A 20,247-nucleotide genomic window follows, 5' to 3' on the forward strand; every position below is an offset into this window, starting at 1 on the left:
GAAATTGGGAAAACAGACAATCATAATTTTTGTGGTAGGAAGGAACTGCAGATACTGGTTCAAACCGAAGATAGACATAAAATGCTGGAGTAACTCGGCGGGACAGGCAGCATCTTTGGATAGAAGGAATGGGTGACATTTCGGGTTGATACCCTTCTTCAGACTAAGTCAATGTGAAAGGTCTCGATCCGAAACATCACCCATCCCTTCTATCCAGAGATGCTGCCTGACCCGCTGAGTTACTCCAGCATTTTGTGTCTATCTTCACTCATAATCTGCGTTGATCTCAGTGAACATAGTGAACAAATAACGCAATGAAGCAACAGCCTAAAAAGGAGATGGCTGATGAAGCGATCATTACCACTTTCACGGTGCCAATCATGTAAACCAGAGCCCCAACTCCTGCCCCGACTATGATTTGTGCCAACTGGACCATGGTAGTGAGAGCAGCACAATCAATACCTTTCCCCCTATCTTCACCAAAGGCTGTTCCATTGTTTGCTTTTTCAATCTGAAAAAAAGACCGCAGCGATGTACAAAACTGAATAATTTTATGAGCACATTATAATTTGTTTCAGTTTCAACAGCATGATCATTGAGACGACAAATCTATTAAAAAAAGGAGAATCGGTTTTCTCCAGATGCTCTGTTTCTCCCCACAGCCTAAAGACCAGCTGGAAGAGTAATGAGCTAATGTAAATTATCTACAGTCAAGGAAACTGGTAAAATAATCAAATGGAGAGGTTGGTGGGCATGGGAGGAAGAAAATAACAAGCAGGGCCACCCGGGGAATAAGACAAAGTAATGGATTTTTTCTGCTGGAAGCTGACATGGACTCAATGGACCGAATGGCCTCCATCTTGTAGGGTCATAGAGCTATAGAGCTATATGACACCGAAACAGGCATCTTGGCCCAATTTGACTCTGCCGACCCCAAGATGTCCCATCTAAGCTCATCCCATTTGGCCCATATCCCTCCAAACTTTCCTATCCATATACCCGTCCAGGTGTCTTTTAAATGCTGTATAGTTGTTAAAGTTCATTTCTTAAAACAGACAACAACATAAACAGTTAAAGGTAAACCAAGCAAAGCTTTAATTATCGTCAGACGGGAGTGGGGGGGGGGGGGTCAGTGCTAAGGGTGTATGACCATACTCAGCACTCCCCTTGCTTCCACTCAAAAATACAGCATTTTCGCAGCATTTTTATACAGAATTTGCAGCAAGAATGTTTAACACAACATTTCCTTCAAATCAATCACATTGTATCAGAACACAATATACTTGTCACCCTAAAGTCATAAACTATTTTACACAATAAGTCATTAGTCGAAGGTAAGGACCCTTATCGTACCACAGAAGGTCCTGTTTTCACACTCCCACAAATAGTCAACAGTTAACCACATCCTAATCTTAACGAGAGCATTGTCCATCATCTTTCTCGCACATCTTTCACAGGGGTAACAGGATGTACCACTCTATAGGCTTTAGGATCACATGGTCATATCGTGCCTGGTGCAATTTTGCAAACATCACCTATTCAGGACCCAAAGTTCAGGCTCATCCTGTTCATTCATTCTACCATTTTATTATTCCTGTGGTTTCCAGGGATTGTAAATTTCAGCTACCAGACACATCCTTATGCGCAATTAGCACCCCTTCACTTACAACAATATAGAAGCTCCACAAGCATACAAACAGGTTTGCAGACAATGGCCGCATCCCATCATGCAAAGTTAATAGCCATTAACTCTTTCATAGTAACAGCCTCAATTACCTCCTGGCAGTTTGTTCCATATACCTACCACTGAGTGAAAAGGTTGCTCCTCAGAATCTCGTTGAATCTTTTCTTTCTCAATTTAAACCTATGACCCCTATCCTGGGTAAAAGACGCTCCGCTTTTAACCTATCAATTTCCTTCAGTGTTTTATATAGCTCTTTTAGATCATCCCTTATCTTCCTGCACCCTGAGAAATAAAATCCCAGCTTTCCTAATCTGTTCCTTGTATAACTTGTGACTTGTATAACTGTACCATAATGTCCTAATATCTACAGTATACTCAATACTTTGACTGATGAAGACCAATGTACCAAAAGCCTTCTTTACCATCTTTTTTACCTGTGATGCCTTCTGTATATATTTAGTGAAGACCATTTGGTCTATTGATTACTCATCGACATCATAACTGAACTTCAACCATAGACATTTTCCTGCTCTTCACCCAATCCTTTCATCTCTTAAATGTCCAGGAATCTACAGATCTTTGTTTTGAATGAATTGAGTTTCCACAATTCCACAGTGGTCCAGAATTCCAAAGAATATCTACCCTCTATCTTAATAAGCTTCGCATCATAGAACATAGAACCGTATAGAACAGGAACAGGTCTTTCGGTCAATGTCCGTGCTAAACCTAATGCCAAGTTAAACTAATCCCAGCCTACATGTGATCCATTTCCTTCCATTCTCTGCATATCCACGTGCATATATTTAAAAACCTCTTGAAGGTCACAATCTTGTCTGACTGTATCACCACCATCTGGAGCAAGATTAGCAAGTTTTGCTGATGATACAAAAGTGAGTGGTTTTGCAGGTAGTGAAGATGGTTGCGAAAGATTGCTGCAGGATCTGGATCGATTGGCCAGGTGGGCTGAGGAATAGTTGATGGAATTTAATACAGAGAAGTGCAAGGTGTTGCATTTTGGGACGTCTAACAAGGGAAGGACCTAAACAGTAAATGGTAGGTCTCCTGGGAGTCTTGTAGAGCAGAAGGATCTAGAAGTGCAGGTGCATGGTTCCTTGAGGGTCGAGTCGCAGGTAGATAAGGTGGTCAAAAAGGCTTTTGGCACTTTGGTCTTCATCAGTCAGAGTGTTGAGTATAGAAGTTGGGAGGTCATGTTGCAGATGTATAAGAAGTTGGTGACAATAGACAATAGGTGCAGGAGTAGGCCATTCAGCCCTTCGAGCCAGCACCGCCATTCAATGCGATCATGGCTGATCACCGCATTTAGAATATTGTGTGGGCACCATGTTATAGGAAATATATTGTCAAGCTTGAAAGGGTTCAGAAAAGATTTACAAGGATGTTGCCAGGATTATAGGGTGTGAGCTATAGGGAGAGGTTGAGTAGGCTGGGTCTCTATTCCTTGGAGTGCAGGAGGATGAGGGGTGATCTTATAGAGGTGTACAAAATCATGAGAGGAATAGATCGAGTAGATGCGCAGAGTCTCTTCCCCAGAGTAGGTGAATCGAAGACCAGAGTGCATAGGTTCAAGGTGAAGGGAAATATATTTAATAGAAATCCGAGGGGTAACATTTTCACACAAAGGGTGGTTGGTGTATGGAACAAGCTGCCAGGGGAGATAGTTGAGGCTGGGACTATCCCCATCGATCAAGAAACAGTTTGACAGGTACATGGATTGGACTGGTTTGGAAGGATATGGACCAAGCGCAGGCAGGTGGGACGAGTGTAGCTGGGACAATGTTGGCCGGTGTGGGCACGTTGGGCCAAAGGGCCTGTTTCCACACTGTATCATTCTATGACTCTATGACACTATGACCACCCCTGATGGTGCATTCCAGGTATCCACCACTCTTTGTGTAAACAACTTGCCCAGCATATCTCCTTTAAACTTTGCCCTGCTTACCTTAAAGCTCTGCCCTCTGGTCTTTGGCATTTAACCCAGGGGAAAAAAGTTCTGACTGTCTGCCCTATCAATGCCTGTCATTACTTTATATGCTTTTATCAGGTCACCTCTCAACCTCCTTTCATCATCTTGGTCCTAAATGGTCTTCCCTTTATTCTCAGTTTCCAAGATCCAAATAGGAGAATCATCTTAACTGCATTCATCCCGTTGAGGTCTCTAAAAAATTTGCTTGTTTCAAGGAGAACACTCATTCTTCTGAACTCTATGGAATGCAGGCATAGTCTAATCAATCTTTACTCATCACTCCTGGAATCAGTCTAATAAATCTTTGATGCATTCCCTCAATTGCAATTTACTCTTTTTCAGATTAGGAAATCAATATAGTCCGTTTCAGGTCCAGATTCATCAACCTTACAGATGTCTTTACTTCTATACTCAAATCCTCTTGCAATAAATGCCAACATATCATTTGCCTTCCTGATTGCTTATTATATCAGTACACTGGGTTTAAATGACATGCCTTTAAACAAACTTTCTATGGTCATTACTCAGTCCCTCGCCATTAGAAAACACAGTTAGATCTACCACAAATTAAAAACATAGAATACGGAATGAAACAGCACAGGAACAGGCTCTTAAGCCCACAATGTCTAAACAATCAACATCCCTTCATTCCCTGCCAATGTATGTGCATATCTAAAAGCCTCTTAAACATCATTATCATACCTACACCACTGGAAACACATTCCAGGCACCCATCACTCTCTATGTAAAAAAAATGCCCTGCCAATCTCCTTTAAACTTTGACCCTCTCACCTTAAAACTATGCCCTCCTATCATTAACATTTCCACACTGGGAAAAAAGGTTCTGATTATCTACGCTATCTATATCTCTCACCATTTTATACACTTCTATCAGGTCTTTCCACAATCTCCAGTGTTCTAGAGAAATCAATCCAAGTTTATCTAATCTCTTCTTGCAGTTAATTTGTGCAGCATTCTAGTAAACGTTTCATGCACCCAGCCTCCAGATACAAATATGGAGAGATATCCACCTTAGGTATAATGCAATTGATGAATTAGGGAACATTTTTTGCGTTACACAGGCCAAATTGGTTACATAACAACTTGTTTGGTCACTCACTGTCAGTCACATGGGCTGTGAATAGCTGATGCCCACTAATTTCTATTGTCATCACACCCTAAAATCAGTCCGATTCTCAGTCCATGTGAGTATATTGCCATCAATTCCACCTGTTCTTGTTGATCCTCCTCCTCCGTGCAGCCTCATCAAATGCCTTGTGAAAATCCACATACGCCATCTGTACTCCCCCCCCCCCCCCTTATCTATTCCATTATTCACACCCTCAAAGAACTCCAGTCGATTAGTCAAATCTAATTTTCCTGTCATAAATCTACATCGACTCTGCTCAAACCTATTGGTATTTCCATTTCAACGATTTTATAATCAAGGAGATTTGGCTCTCACCCTCCTTTCTTAAAAAGTTTGGTTACATTCGCAATCCTCCAATTCAAAGGAACAATTCCAAAATTAGAATTTTGAAGATGAAAAATATTTGAATTAATTAACTGTTTTTTCAAGGGTGTATAGAACAAGCTGCCAGAGGAGCGAGTTGAAGCTGGAACTATCCCACTGTTTAAGAACCAGCTATTCAGGTACATGGATAGGACAAGTTTGGAGGGATATGGACCAAACGCAGGCAAGCAGGACTAGTTTAACTGGGACAGGTGGACAAGTTGGGCCAAAAGGCCTGTTTCCACACTGTATCACACTATGACTCTATGATTCTATCAGGGAGAGCTAACAGAGGCCTGGGTATTTTTTGTCATGTTACTGACATGAAGTAAGGTTGGATCATAATAATTAAGTGTTCTCAGTGATATTCTGAGAAATTAGGGATGAACAAGAGTTGACTAGTACTGAGAGTAATAGGCTTGATGGCAAAAGTCACAAATAGAGCTACCAAACTGCAAGAATGTTCAGTATACAATGTAGGTAGTCAGAAAGTCATAGAGCGTTTAAACAAGAACATTCAGCCCAACTTGCCCACGCCGGCCAACATGTCCCAGTTATACTGGTCCTAACTGCATGTGTTTGGTCCATATCCCTCCAAACCATGTCCTATCCCATGTAGCAAAAAGCTTCATTGCAGCCACCAGCAAAATCTGCTTCGGCTATAAGCACCTTGTGGATGTAGAATCTGGGTATAAACTGACAAAACCAATCAATTAGCGAGATGGCCAAATCCAATATGGCTGGTTTAATTTATTGCTTTCTCTCTGAAGAACTGAAGTGTTCCCCTGGTGAACAATTCTGGTTAATTAAAAACTTTGAAGATATTATTGATTTTAACATGGATGTACCTAAAGGAACAAAGGGCCTTTCGTCTGACTTTACTTCAGGTTCGGAAAAACACATGTCCCAAAACCAACCTGTGTTCCCATTTTGTTGAAGTATTATGGCACAGCAAGGACAAATTAAGTTACGCTTTGTTTTTATACCCATTTGCACACATATAGATGACTTGCAATGTTCTAAATTCTTATGATTTGTGTCCAGGAGAACAGGCTCCTAAGTAGATTTAAATTAATTTTCTGGACAAAAACACCATTCTGACTCAATACAATGTCCACTTTTTTTAGATTTAGGTTTAGATTTAGAGATACAGCGCGGAAACAGGCCCTTCGGCCCACCGGGTCCGCGCCGCCCAGCGATCCCCGCACATTAACACTATCCTACACACACTAGGGACAATTATTTTTAACATTTGCCCAGCCAATTAACCTACATACCTGTACGTCTTTGGAGTGTGGGAGGAAACCGAAGATCTCAGAGAAAACCCATGCAGGTCACGGGGAGAACGTACAAACTCCGTACAGACAGCGCCCGTAGTCAGGATCGAACCTGAGTCTCCGGCACTGCATTCGCTGTAAGGTAGCAACTACCGCTGCGCCACCGTGCCGCCCTACTTGCATTTCTTGCATTTCATTGCATTTCATTGCTTACCTTTTCTTGTCTGTGGAACTCAGCTATCAAGTTATAGGGAACGGTGTAAAGCGTACTTGACATTGCTCCAAATATTGAACAAAGGACCAGGATGGAGTGAACATTGGGAAAGAGGCCAATCAATCCCGTTCCAAGACCAAACAGGAAATAACCCAAAAAATATAATCCTTTCAATCCAACGACTGGTAAAATGAGATTCTGTACATCTGGAAGAGCAAAAACCACAATTAACAATTTCATGGACACTGCATAATGAAATACTACAAAGGCTAGAGATCTGAAATTATTACAGAGAGCATTGAAAATATTCACCTGCAAATCAACCTCAGGGAATAGAAACACAATTCATATCTTATTATCATCCACCATTTCACCATTGCAAATTTCCCCAGTGTGGGACAAATAATGGAATATATTATTCTTACCATCAGAATTTATCAGAAATTGGAGTCCCAATTATGTGTCATACCTAAAATGTTCACCCAATTGACAAGTCTGCCCTTTCAATGGACTGAATTGACCCAGAGCTGCCCTGCTGCCCAGAGTTATCACCCTTGGCCTATAAACTCTCCTGGTCACGATGCAATAGGCCCAACCTCATTGACGGTCCATACCCTTGTATTAGGCAGAGATGTCTCAATGATCATTTGGTCTCAGATATAAAAGAGGAAAGTGCAACACCTTGACATTGGAACATCCCTGACTGGCTTTGACAGAAGCTCAGGGTGAAGCTTTGCCTTTAGTCAAAACAAAATTTAGGATTTTTACTTATTGTTAAGTGTTTCTGACATTTAAAATACATAATGTGCTTCGAACAAATTAACAGCAATAAGGAAAGATAATTAAAAATATTCGCACCTTCCCTCGGGCATTTTAACTTTAAAGCTCTGAACCTTTCTTGAACTCCTGTGCTATGGAATACATTGCCTTGAAGTTACATGGAAGCAAATTCAATGATGGTTTCAAAAGGAACTGAATAGATCATTGAATGTGAAAATTTGCATTACTATGGGGAAGGAATGAAGGAGCAGGGATCTGCTAAGAGCTACAAGTGACTGAATGGCTCCACAAGGCTCTTTCTATGTTGTAACAATCTTAGAATATATTAGTCTTCCCTCCGACTGGCAGCTTTTCCACATATGTCTTGACTGGCCCAGATGGTGAGGGCTGATTACGCCAACCTGATTCCAGTCAGATGGAAGCACAATATGAAAGCTGTCTCCAAATGATGAATCTGTAATTATGTCCACGACTTCTTCACTGGAAAGCCCAACAGCATAAATTCTGGAGGCAGAACCATTTAAAGAGCAGAAGGCTGTTTCATTCATTAATTAGCCAGTCGGATCTGACTAGAAAATTCTATGCAACTGATAAGGCACATAAAAACGTTTGAAGAAGTATTGCATTTTGCGGAGGGAAAAACCTAACAAGAGAAAATAGATTCTGCACTCGGCCAATATAAACCAAATTAATCAAGTCTGCATATGGAAACCTCTTATTATTAGGTGAATTTGCAACAAAAAAAAATCAAGGTTTGTGATCACTGTTGCTGTCAATTGAGATACCTTGCAGCTATTACGCAAAGATTCACTGCAGCGGCTATCAGATACAAAATTTATACTTGCTCCACCGAACATAGACCTTTCTAAGTCAACCTTGGAAATATTTGTGAAACATCCTTTCTCTACCCGAGCCCAATTGGCAATAAAATATCCGGGGTTTCTTTCAAATAAATTATCAATGGACTTGCTCCCAAACACGAATTGCAAAACTGCTGGAAAGGAGGTTGGTTACTGTTGTTCCTGATAATTACTAATTAATATTGTATTGTCTGAGTTTATTATTGACATGTGTACCAAGATAATGATTTTTTTTAAAAGTGCTATCCAGGTAAATCATCACTGTATACATAATGTACTTCAAAGGAGAAAATAAACAGATTGTATTATATACGGTGATAGAGCGACTGAGAAAATGCAGATTTTTAAAAAAGTGCGATTCATGTCATCATGGCTCATCGAGTCTTAAAGTCGTAGATGGAAACAAGCAATTTGGCCAGCCATGTCTGTGCTGAGCAGTGGGCACCTAATCAGCGTTAATAGCATCTTCCCTTAGCCTTCTGTGCTTGAGCAATTTAAATGTTCATCCAGACACTTAAATGCTGGCAGTGACTCTACTTCCAACACTCTCTCTGGTTCCAGGTACTTGTTCGTATCTGGATGAAACAATTGCTCCCTAGATCCCCTCTAATTCTCTTATCTCTTACCCTAAATTTATTTCCTCCAATTGTATTCCCCTCTGATAAGGGGAATAATTTCCTTTAGTCTACCCTTTCTGTACGCCTCGTTTTTATATACCTCAATCATAACCCCTTTTAATCTCCTCTTCTCGTCGGAAAACAGCTACAACCTTCCCATTCTTTATTTAGCTACAACTTTTCCATTCTTTTCCCATTACTCAAATGCTCCATTAGAGGCGACATCCTGGTGAATTTCCCCTGCAACCTCCTTAGCACTACCGCATTCTTCCTATAATGTGGTGACCAGAACTGCTCACAATATGGGTTAACATATGATGAGCGTTTGACGGCACTCGGCCAGTATTCGCTGGAGTTTAGAAGAATGAGGGGGGACCTCATCGAAATGTGCCGAATAGTGAAAGGCTTGGATAGAGTGGATGTGGAGAGTCTCCACTAGTGGGAGAGTCTAGGACTAAGAATTAAAGGACATTCCATCAGGAAGGAGATGAGGAAGAATTTCTTTAGTCTGGGGGTGGTGAATCTCATCTGTGGAATTCTTTGCCACAGAAGGCTGTGGGGACCAAGTCAATGGACATTTTTAAGGCAGAGATAGATAGATTCTTGAATAGTATGTGAGTGAGGGGTTATGGGAAGAAGGCAGGAGAATGGGGTTAAGAGGGAAAAATAGATCAGCCATGATTGAATAGCGGAGTAGACTTGATGGGCTGAATGGCCTAATTCTGCTCCTATCATTTATGACCACTACCAGCTGAGGTCTGTTTTATAAAGTTGGAGTATACCCACCATTCTTTTGCATTCAATGCTTCAACTGATGATGGCTGTAGGAGCCATTTTGCGTTTATTAGTTATTTTAGTATATTATATTATTTTGTATCCTGCTGCATTATTTTGGACACTAAAAGATTAATACTATGCTTACATATATGGGCTGGGCGGAGCCAGAGAGCTTCCAGCTCCGACATATTTCTTCAGTTCACGCGAAGAAGCGGTTGATAGAAGATCAGCCAGAAGAAGCTGCCAATATAAAATCGGCCAAGAACCTGCTGATAGAAGATCAGCAAGAAATATCTGCTGGAGATAAGATCTGGCAGTTTGTATAAGTATCTTAGGATACGGTAGGACATTAGATTTTTACCAAACTAATCAATAACAAGTCGATGACAAGAGATATGCCAATATGTTATATTGCAACTTCAAATAAACGACTAACTTCAACTGAAACATCGTGGAGATCTCTGTTGTTGATTGTTTGCATCAACAAAATATCGTTCCAACTATCCTACGTCAACAACAACTTTGGGGCTTGATAAGAAAGACGAGAAGCTGGCCGTAATATTGTAAAAATCTACCTAAGCTGGGGCGATTCAGCTGGAATTTACTCTTCAGGGATGTTCAGTTAGAACTTGCCTTCGCAAGATTCAAAGTGTGAGAGTTTAACTGACCTGGAGGGATTTATTGCCAAAATTTCTCAACCGTGGAATAGAACAAGCTATCCTCGGTGACTGAAATATAAATCTGTCTCTAAAGTGATTTGAAGTTAATTAGCTCATAAAGAGACTGAAGTTGCTAGCAAATGAAACCAGATAGATTGTTGCTGAAACGGTGAAGATAAAAAATCGATATCTGTGTTAAATTGGTTTATAAGAAAGCCTGTTAATTGCAGTAAGCTTTTTATTAAGAATGCTGTTTTCCGTAACTGGTACTGAAGGTTTGGAATGCGAGCCACAAAGAGACGACCTTGAGAGTCCCTGGTTGTCAGTCTTATTTGGCATTCCAAAGAAGATAAGCACACAGCTGCAAGTCTTTAAGAAGTGCAGTATGTCTGAAATTAAATCTGATGTCCAGTCACAAGGTGGCGACATGGGAACAAGTGGAAAAAAGGACAATCAAGCTTATGACCATTGGTTTTACTTTAACCGATGAAAAACATGAAAAAAGGAAGAAAAGTAAATGGAAACAATTAATGGAAAGCACTAAAGAACTAAGGGAATCAGCTGAAATGGTACATGAGGTACGATTCAACATGATTCAATTTAACCAACTCAAGGATGCAATCAATGGAGAATATGAAGCATTGAGACTCTTACAGCCATCTGCAGGAGAATTTGAAAGGTATGACAAATGGATGCACCAGGTTGGGGACGGTCTTGATGAATTTGAGCAGGAAGTTAATGCGTGGAAATTCCAAGTTGGTCATGGGACCACACCCCCCAATGTCGAGAGCGCCTATGCGGGTGGTGTAGGTGTAGACTCCATCAGACCTGGAGATTGGATAGCGCCACCTTCGGTTGGAGGATTGTAAATGATTGAATAAACCACAGTACAGCTGTGCAGTCATGTTCCGGTCAGCAGTGAGTTAACTTGTTATTCTGTGTCTGAGCTCAAGATATCACACTACCCTTCCATGGATAACGATTCTCTGACGACTTTGTCGACTTATTCGCCTTTAGTTTGCTGGACTGCAGCTTGTTCAACTCTTCTGCTGGTTGGCTAGAAGTTGTCCTGACTTCTCTAGAACCCCTTTCTGCCATATCCATTGACAAAGCAGTTTTACAAGCTGTTTCAAAGGTCAGGTCATACACCATCATCAGCTTACTTCGGATCCGCTCACTTCTCAGTCCACACACAAAACTGTCTCTTATCGCCTGGTCTTGGAAATTTCCAAAATTACAACGAATTGATAACCTCTTGAGTGTCACGATAAAATTACTAATATCCACATCTGAAAGTTGTCATCTCATTCCAAAACGATAGCTTTCAGCTATTTCTAAGGGCTTAGGGTCATAATGTTCTGTTAACTTCTTCAGAATATCCTTCAAAGGAGTATCCTTTGATTTGGCTGGAGCTAATAAATTCTTTACTGTATTATAAACATCTGGACCCATTTCAGTGAGAAAAATTGCTCTTTTCCTAGTTTGAGTTGCTTCATTCAAGCGTCTTGATTCTGCATCAGAAGCTTCTACTTCAGTGACGGAGTTTGTGCCAAATCTGTCCACTTGTTTACATCCCTTGAATGAGCTTATGAGAAAAGATGTACCATGGAAGTGGACACGTAAATGTGATCATGCTTTCAAGTCATGTAAAGCTCAGTTGGCAGAGAGTTCAATGCTTGTTCATTACGATGTCAACAAGCCAATGAAGTTAGCATGTGATGCTTCAACATATGGTGTTGGTGTTGTGATCTCTCATGAGTTCGAAAATGGAGAGGAAAGGCCAATAGCATTTGCGTCTAGAACACTCAATGCCAGTGAGAGAAATTATGCGCAAATAGAGCGAGAGGGTCTTGCATTGATTTTTGCTGTTAGGAGGTTTCACAAATGCTTGTATGGTAGAAGGTTTGTAATCGAGACAGATCACCAGCCGTTGACAGTGATCCAAAAGCACACATACCAACTCTGGCAGCAGCCAGAGTGCAAAGATGGGCATTGATATTGTCTGCAAACCAGTATGAGTAAGAAAATAACTGCAGATGCTGGTACAAATCGAAAGTATTTATTCACAAAATGCTGGAGTAACTCAGCAGGTCAGGCAGCATCTCAGGAGAGAAGGAATGGGTGACGTTTCGGGTCGAGACCCTTCTTTAGACTGACTGAGTTACTCCAGCATTTTGTCAATGCATACCAGTATGATATTCAGTATCATAAGGCAGCAGAGCACATCAATGCTGATGCCATGTCTAGATTACCTTTGGAACCGGAGGTTACCCCAAACAGAGAGGACTTGTTTTACTTCACTCATGTAGATGAGTTACCTATCACATCAGGGGACATTCAGAAGGCTACTCACACTGACAGATTTTTGTCAAGAGTGCAGGAATATATTACAAATGGATGGCCAAACAAATTGCCGAATTCAGAGGCAGAATTGAAACCATTCTTTGTACGTAGGAACGAACTCTCAGTAGACCAAGGTTGTGTTATGTGGGGAGCAAGAGTTGCAATAACTGAAAAATATGGAGTAAAATTGCTAGAAGATCTTCATGATCAGCATTTGGGAATGTGTTTAACAAAGAGTCTAGCTAGAAGCTATCTATGATGGCCTGGGCTAGATAAGGAAATAGAACAAAGGGTGAAAGACAATAGACAATAGACAATAGACAATAGGTGCAGGAGTAGGCCATTCAGCCCTTCGAGCCAGCACCGCCATTCAATGCGATCATGGCTGATCACTCTCAATCAGTACCCCGTTCCTGCCTTCTCCCCATACCCCCTCACTCCGCTTTCCTTAAGAGCTCTATCCAGCTCTCTCTTGAAAGCATCCAACGAACTGGCCTCCACTGCCTTCTGAGGCAGAGAATTCCACACCTTCACCACTCTCTGACTGAAAAAGTTCTTCCTCATCTCGTTCTAAATGGCCTACCCCTTATTCTTAAACTGTGGCCCCTTGTTCTGGACTCCCCCAACATTGGGAACATGTTTCCTGCCTCTAATGTGTCCAATCCCCTAATTATCTTATATGTTTCAATAAGATCCCCCCTCATCCTTCTAAATTCCAGTGTATACAAGCCCAATCGCTCCAGCCTTTCAACATACGACAGTCCCGCCATTCCGGGAATTAACCTAGTGAACCTACGCTGCACGCCCTCCATAGCAAGAATATCCTTCCTCAAATTTGGAGACCAAAACTGCACACAGTACTCCAGGTGCGGTCTCACCAGGGCCCGGTACAACTGTAGAAGGACCTCTTTGCTCCTATACTCAACTCCTCTTGTTACGAAGGCCAACATTCCATTGGCTTTCTTCACTGCCTGCTGTACCTGCATGCTTCCTTTCATTGACTGATGCACTAGGACACCCAGATCTCGTTGAACTCCCCCTCCTCCTAACTTGACACCATTCAGATAATAATCTGCCTTTCTATTCTTACTTCCAAGCAGTTGGAAAGAATCCACCCACAATACCGCTACAGCCATGGAAATGGCCGGTTAGTGTGTGGCAAAGATTACACATTGACTTTGCAGAGTTAGATGGACAATTGTTCATTGTGATTGATAGTCACTCAGTGGGTTGAGGTGTTTTCGATGAAAAAAATGACATCCAGCAAAACGATAGACATTTTGCGAGGGTTGTTTGCGTCCTATGGATTCCCAGAGGAAATTGTGTCTGATAACGGACCAAAATTCTGTTCACAAGAGTTTGCACAATTCATGAAATGGAATGCTGTAAAACACACTAGAGTAGCTCCATACCATCCCGCTTCAAATGGAGCAGCAGAACGCACAGTGCGTACATTAGTCAAACAACTGCTGGATCCAAATCCCAAGAAAAGACAGTTGTCTTTCTTTCAGAAACTGGCTAACTTACTGATTACATATCGAAACACACCTCACACCACTACTGGTCAAACACCAGCTGGACTGTTCTTGAAAAGAAAACCCAGAACAAGGTTTTCACTGTTGAAACCAAACTTGGCTCAAACAGTAGAAGAGAAACAAGAGAAACAAAAAGCATATAATGATGGAAATAGAGTAAAGGAAAGGAATGTTGAGTTGAATCAGAAGGTAAAGGTGAAAAACCATCATCACAAGTGGGTGAAGAGGTTACCTGGAATAGTGAGAAAGTGCAGACCACGGACCTACTTGGTCAAGATGTTTGGAAGTGGTAATGTGAGAAAAGTACACATTGACCATGTCATGCCTATGCAAGCACAGACAGGGTTGAAATCTGACCAATTAGACGAGTCAGATAATTGGGTCACCACTCAAGTACAGGTACCAGATGAACCGGAAATGGTACAAGAAGGTACGCAGGTTAGTGAGAGTTTGAATCAGCCTGAAAATGGAGGATCAAGTGGGATTGACAGTCAATCAAAATTGATGGACTGGAGTCTATGAATGTAAGTCAAAAGGAAGGCTTGACTCGATTAAAAATGAGTCCAAGCGGTTCTAAACAGTCAGAAACTTCTGGTCAGGGAAGATATCCAGAAAGAAGGAGAAACCCAGTGGTTAGGTTCAATTTGTGAAGTTATTTCCTGAAATGCACATATCATTGTATATGCAACATATATGCAAGATGCCCTCATTTTATTCAGGTTATATAAAAGTAAACTATCAGACAAGATTGTAATAATTTGCCTGCGAAACTGATTATGCAGGAATTCTGCAAGGAGAAGCTTGGTTGGGATGATGACATACCCCAAATTCTTTCACAGCGATGGACAGGATGGCTAACAGATCTCAACAAGATTGCGGAGTTTAAAGTGCATGAAGCCCACAAACTTTGGTCAAATCAGAATTGTACAGCTACACCACTTCTCAGATGCAAGTGGAAGTGGCTACAGTACTGTTTCATATCTAAGACTGGAAAATGATAACAAAGAAGTGCACATTGCATTTATTATGGGAAAGGCCAGAGTGGCGCCATTAAAACAAATGACAATTTCCGGAATAGAGCTTACAGCTACAGTCTTAGCTGTCAGAGTTGATGTAATGCTGCAAAAAGAATTACAGCTTCATCTGGACAAATCCGTTTTCTGGACTGATAGCACAACGGTGTTTAAGTACATCAACAACGAAACCAAACGCATTCAAATGTTTGTAACATACAAAATCGCTTTTGTAAGGGATGTTACTGACATATCACAATGGAGAAATGTTAGCACAAAGGAAAATCCTGCAGATGAGGCATCGAGAGAACTAACTGCAAACCGTTTTTTAAGCTGTGAAAGATGGACCAAAGGACCGGAATCTCTCTGTAGATCAGACAGGGAATGGCCAAAACATCATTTGGAATCTGCAATTCCTGCTGACGATCCAGAAACTAAGCAAGACATTATTGTGAATGTTATTGTCAAGGATCCATTGAAACCCACAAATTCTCTGATCACTTATTTTTCATCGTGGAGGAAATTGAAGATTGCAGTAGCTTGGTTTCTTACGGTAAAGACAATACTCTTGCAGCGGACTCGGAAGAGAAAGGAAATTCAGGCTGCTGTGAGGAGCCTTGAAAAGGATCCTGACAAGTTGAAAGAAAGAGTGGAAATGCGAGTTTTTGAAGCAACACTCCGAGGACAATGCTTATGTCCAGAAGATCTGAAGGTCCAGAAGAGACTGCTACCGGTACCTCGTGCTGGTGAGGCCAGGAACAGAGAGATAGAGGGTATGAATTTATGGCTGAGGGGCTGGTGCAGAGAGCAGGGATTTAGATTTCTGGACCACTGGGATCTCTTCTGGGCTAGGGGTGACTTGTACAAAAGGGACGGGTTACATCTTAACAGCAGGGGGACAAACATTCTGGCAGGCAGGTTTGCTAGTGTGACACCTGTGGCTTTAAACTAAGTAGTGGGGGGGAGGGGTTAACAAATTGTGAAGATGAGGTAAAAGGGAATACAGGAGATATTGTAGAAGACTCTCGGAAGAATGGGAACAGAAGTTCTAGAGGGGAAAAGAGATTAAGGGCAGGGCCATTTGTGACCGATGTGAGAGGGGAGGTAAATACAGAAGTTAAAGTGTTGTACTTAAATGCGCGTAGTATAAAAAATAAAGTGGATGAGCTTGAGGCTCAGTTAGTCATGGGCAAGTATGATGTTGTAGGGATCACTGAGACATGGCTACAAGAGGACCAGGGCTGGGAACTGAATATTCAGGGGTACACAACGTATAGAAAAGACAGACAGGTGGGCAGAGGGGGTGGGGTTGCTCTGCTGGTAAGGAATTATATTCATTCCCTTGCAAGGGGTGACATAGAATCAGGAGATGTTGAATCAGTATGGATAGAAATGAGGAATTGTAAGGGTAAAAAGACCCTAATGGGAGTTATCTATAGGCCCCCAAACAGTAGCCTCGACATAGGGTGCAAGTTGAATCAGGAGATAAAATTGGTGTGTCACAAATGTAATGCTACGGTGGTTATGGGAGATTTCAACATGCAGGTAGACTGGGAAAATCAGGTTGGAAATGGACCCCAGGAAAGAGAGTTTGTAGAGTGCGTTCGAGATGGATTCTTAGAACAGCTTGTACTGGAGCCTACCAGGGAGAAGGCAATTCTGGATTTAGTGTTGTGTAATGATCCTGATCTGATAAGGGGACTTGAGGTAAAAGAGCCATTAGGAGGCAGTGATCACAACATGATAAGTTTTACTCTGCAAATGGAAAGGCAGAAGGGAAAATCGGAAGTGTCAGTATTACAGTAAAGCAAAGGGGATTACAGAGGCATGAGGCGGGAGCTGGCCAAAATTGACTGGAAGGAGGCCCTAGCAGGGAAGACGGTAGAACAGCAATGGCAGGTATTCCTGGGAATAATGCAGAGGTTGCACGATCAATTTATCCCAAAGAGGCGGAAAGACTCTAAGGGGAGTAAGAGACACCTGTGGCTGACGAGGGACGTCAAGGACAGCATAAAAATTAAGGAGAGGAAGTATAACATAGCAAAGAAGAGTGGGAAGACAGAGGATTGGGACTCTTTTAAAGAGCAACAAAAGTTAACTAAAAAGGCAATACGGGAGAAAAGATGAGGTACGAGGGTAAACTAGCCAATAATATAAAGGAGTATAGCAAAAGTTTTTTTAGGTACGTGAAGAGGAAAAAAATAGTCAAGGCAAATGTGTGTCCCTTGAAGACAGAAGCAGGGGAATTCATTATGGGGAACAAAGAAATGGCAGACGAGTTAAACCGTTACTTTGGATCTGTCTTCACTGAGGAAGATACACACAATCTCCCAAATGTTCTAGGGGCCGGAGAACCTAGGGTGATGGAGGAACTGAAGGAAATCCACATTAGGCAGGAAATGGTTTTGGGTAGACTGATGGGACTGAAGGCTGATAAATCCCCAGGGCCTGATGGTCTGCATCCCAGGGTACTTAAGGAGGTGGCTCTAGAAATAGTGGAAGCATTGGAGATCATTTTTCAATGTTCTATAGATTCAGGATCAGTTCCTGTGGATTGGAGGATAGCAAATGTTATCCCACTTTTTAAGAAAGGAGGGAGAGAGAAAACGGGTAATTATAGACCAGTTAGTCTGACATCAGTGGTGGGGAAGATGCTGGAGTCAATTATAAAAGACGAAATTGCTGAGCATTTGGATAGCGGTAACAGGATCATTCCGAATCAGCATGGATTTACGAAGGGGAAATCATGCTTGACAAATGTACTGGAATTTTTTGAGGATGTAACTAGGAAAATTGACAGGGGAGAGTCAGTGGATGTGGTGTACCTCGACTTTCAGAAAGCCTTCGACAAGGTCCCACATAGGAGATTAGTGGGCAAAATTAGAGCACATGGTATTGGGGGTAAGGTACTGACATGGATAGAAAATTGCTTGACAGACAGAAAGCAAAGAGTGGGGATAAATGGGTCCCTTTCGGAATGGCAGGCAGTGACCAGTGGGGTACCGCAAGGTTCGGTGCTGGGACCCCAGCTATTTACGATATACATTAATGACTTAGATGAAGGGATTAAAAGTACCATTAGCAAATTTGCAGATGATACTAAGCTGGGGGGTAGTGTGAATTGTGAGGAAGATGCAATAAGGCTGCAGGGTGACTTGGACAGGTTGTGTGAGTGGGCGGATACATGGCAGATGCAGTTTAATGTAGATAAGTGTGAGGTTATTCACTTTGGAAGTAAGAATAGAAAGGCAGATTATTATCTGAATGGTGTCAAGTTAGGAAGAGGGGATGTTCAACGAGATCTGGGTGTCCTAGTGCATCAGTCACTGAAAGGAAGCATGCAGGTACAACAGGCAGTGAAGAAAGCCAATGGAATGTTGGCCTTCATAACAAGAGGAGTTGAGTATAGGAGCAAAGAGGTCCTTCTACAGTTGTACCGGGCCCTGGTGAGACCGCACCTGGAGTACTGTGTGCAGTTTTGGTCTCCAAATTTGAGGAAGGATACTCTTGCTATTGAGGGCGTGCAGCATAGGTTCACTAGGTTAATTCCCGGAATGGCGGGACTGTCGTATGTTGAAAGGCTGGAGCAATTAGGCTTGTATACACTGGAATTTAGAAGGATGAGGGGGGATCTTATTGAAACATATAAGATAATTAGGGGATTGGACACATTAGAGGCAGGAAGCATGTTCCCAATGTTGGGGGAGTCCAGAACAAGGGGCCACAGTTTAAGAATAAGGGGTAGGCCATTTAGAACGGAGATGAGGAAGAACTTTTTCAGTCAGGGAGTGGTGAAGGTGTGGAATTCTCTGCCTCAGAAGGCAGTGGAGGCCAGTTCGTTGGATGCTTTCAAGAGAGAGCTGGATAGAGCTCTTAAGGATAGCGGAGTGAGGGGGTATGGGCAGGAACGGGGTACTGATTGAGAGTGATCAGCCATGATCGCATTGAATGGCGGTGCTGGCTCGAAGGGCTGAATGGCCTACTCCTGCACCTATTGTCTATTGTCTATTGTCTATCTTTCTCAGTCAGAAAGCGCAAATATCTCTTTCAGTCAAAGACAAAGATTTGAGCCAGAACTGTCAGCACTAGAAAGTGCTAAAACTGTCAAAGGAGGCAGTCATTTAGACAAACTGGATCCAAGGCTGCAAGATGACATTTGAGAGTAGGAGGTCGCCTGAATAGGCTAGCGATGCCTGAAGAAGCTAAATATCCTATTATTCTCTCAAAGGACCTGCACATATCCACGTTACTGTTACGACATATCCATGAACAACTCGGTCATGGAGGAAGAAATCATATGCTGGCTCATCTTTGTTAAAGGTACTGGATTATCAAGGCTAATAGACAATAGACAATAGACAATAGGTGCAGGAGTAGGCCATTCAGCCCTTCGAGCCGCTGCAAGGAAAATTATAACAGACTGCGTTGCGTGTAAACGATAGCGGGGAAGAGTTGGGGAGCAAAAGATGGCAGATTTGCCTCTAGTGAAAATCCAACCAGATGAACCTCCATTTACAGATGTAGGAGTTGACTGCATCGGTTCCATAGAGGTTAAGAGAGGACGAAGTTTGGTTAAAAGGCATGGACTTATGATCCAGCCTCCTGCATCCAAATCCAAATCATTCACGTATGTTATAAACAATAAGGACTCCAGCAACAATCCCTGTGGAACACCATTGATAACTGGTAGAAGAAATCAGAGGAGTTGGGGTGAAATTGTCAGAGACATTGGAACAAAATAAGTAAGTTTTAGAATCAATAGGGCGGAACAAGCTCTTTGGCCCACTGAGCCATGGCCAACCAGCAGGCAGCCACTTACACTAATCCTACACTAATCCTACACTAATCCCATCAACTGCCCATCTACCCAGATTCTACCATTCATCTACAGATGGAGAACAAGTTACAACAGCCAATTAACTTACCAAACTGCATTCCTTTGAGATCTAGGTGGAAAACGGGCAACGTTGGAGTGGAATTTGTATGTCTTC

General features: G+C 42.0%; 1 protein-coding gene across 1 annotated transcript in view; it reads right to left on the reverse strand.

Annotated features, from left to right (window-relative positions):
• Positions 1-286: 286 nt before the first annotated feature.
• Positions 287-20,247, reverse strand: part of slc45a2 (solute carrier family 45 member 2) — a 50,046-nt gene continuing 30,085 nt past the window's right edge. Inside the window, exons 6-7 of the mRNA XM_078396105.1 lie at positions 6,673-6,878; positions 287-511 (exon numbers count right to left, since the gene is read on the reverse strand). Of these exons, the coding sequence (XP_078252231.1) occupies positions 287-511; positions 6,673-6,878 (431 nt within the window). The remainder of the gene's footprint in view (positions 512-6,672; positions 6,879-20,247) is intronic.

Source organism: Rhinoraja longicauda, chromosome 1 (genome assembly GCF_053455715.1).
Source record: "Rhinoraja longicauda isolate Sanriku21f chromosome 1, sRhiLon1.1, whole genome shotgun sequence".
Lineage (NCBI taxonomy): Eukaryota > Metazoa > Chordata > Chondrichthyes > Rajiformes > Arhynchobatidae > Rhinoraja > Rhinoraja longicauda.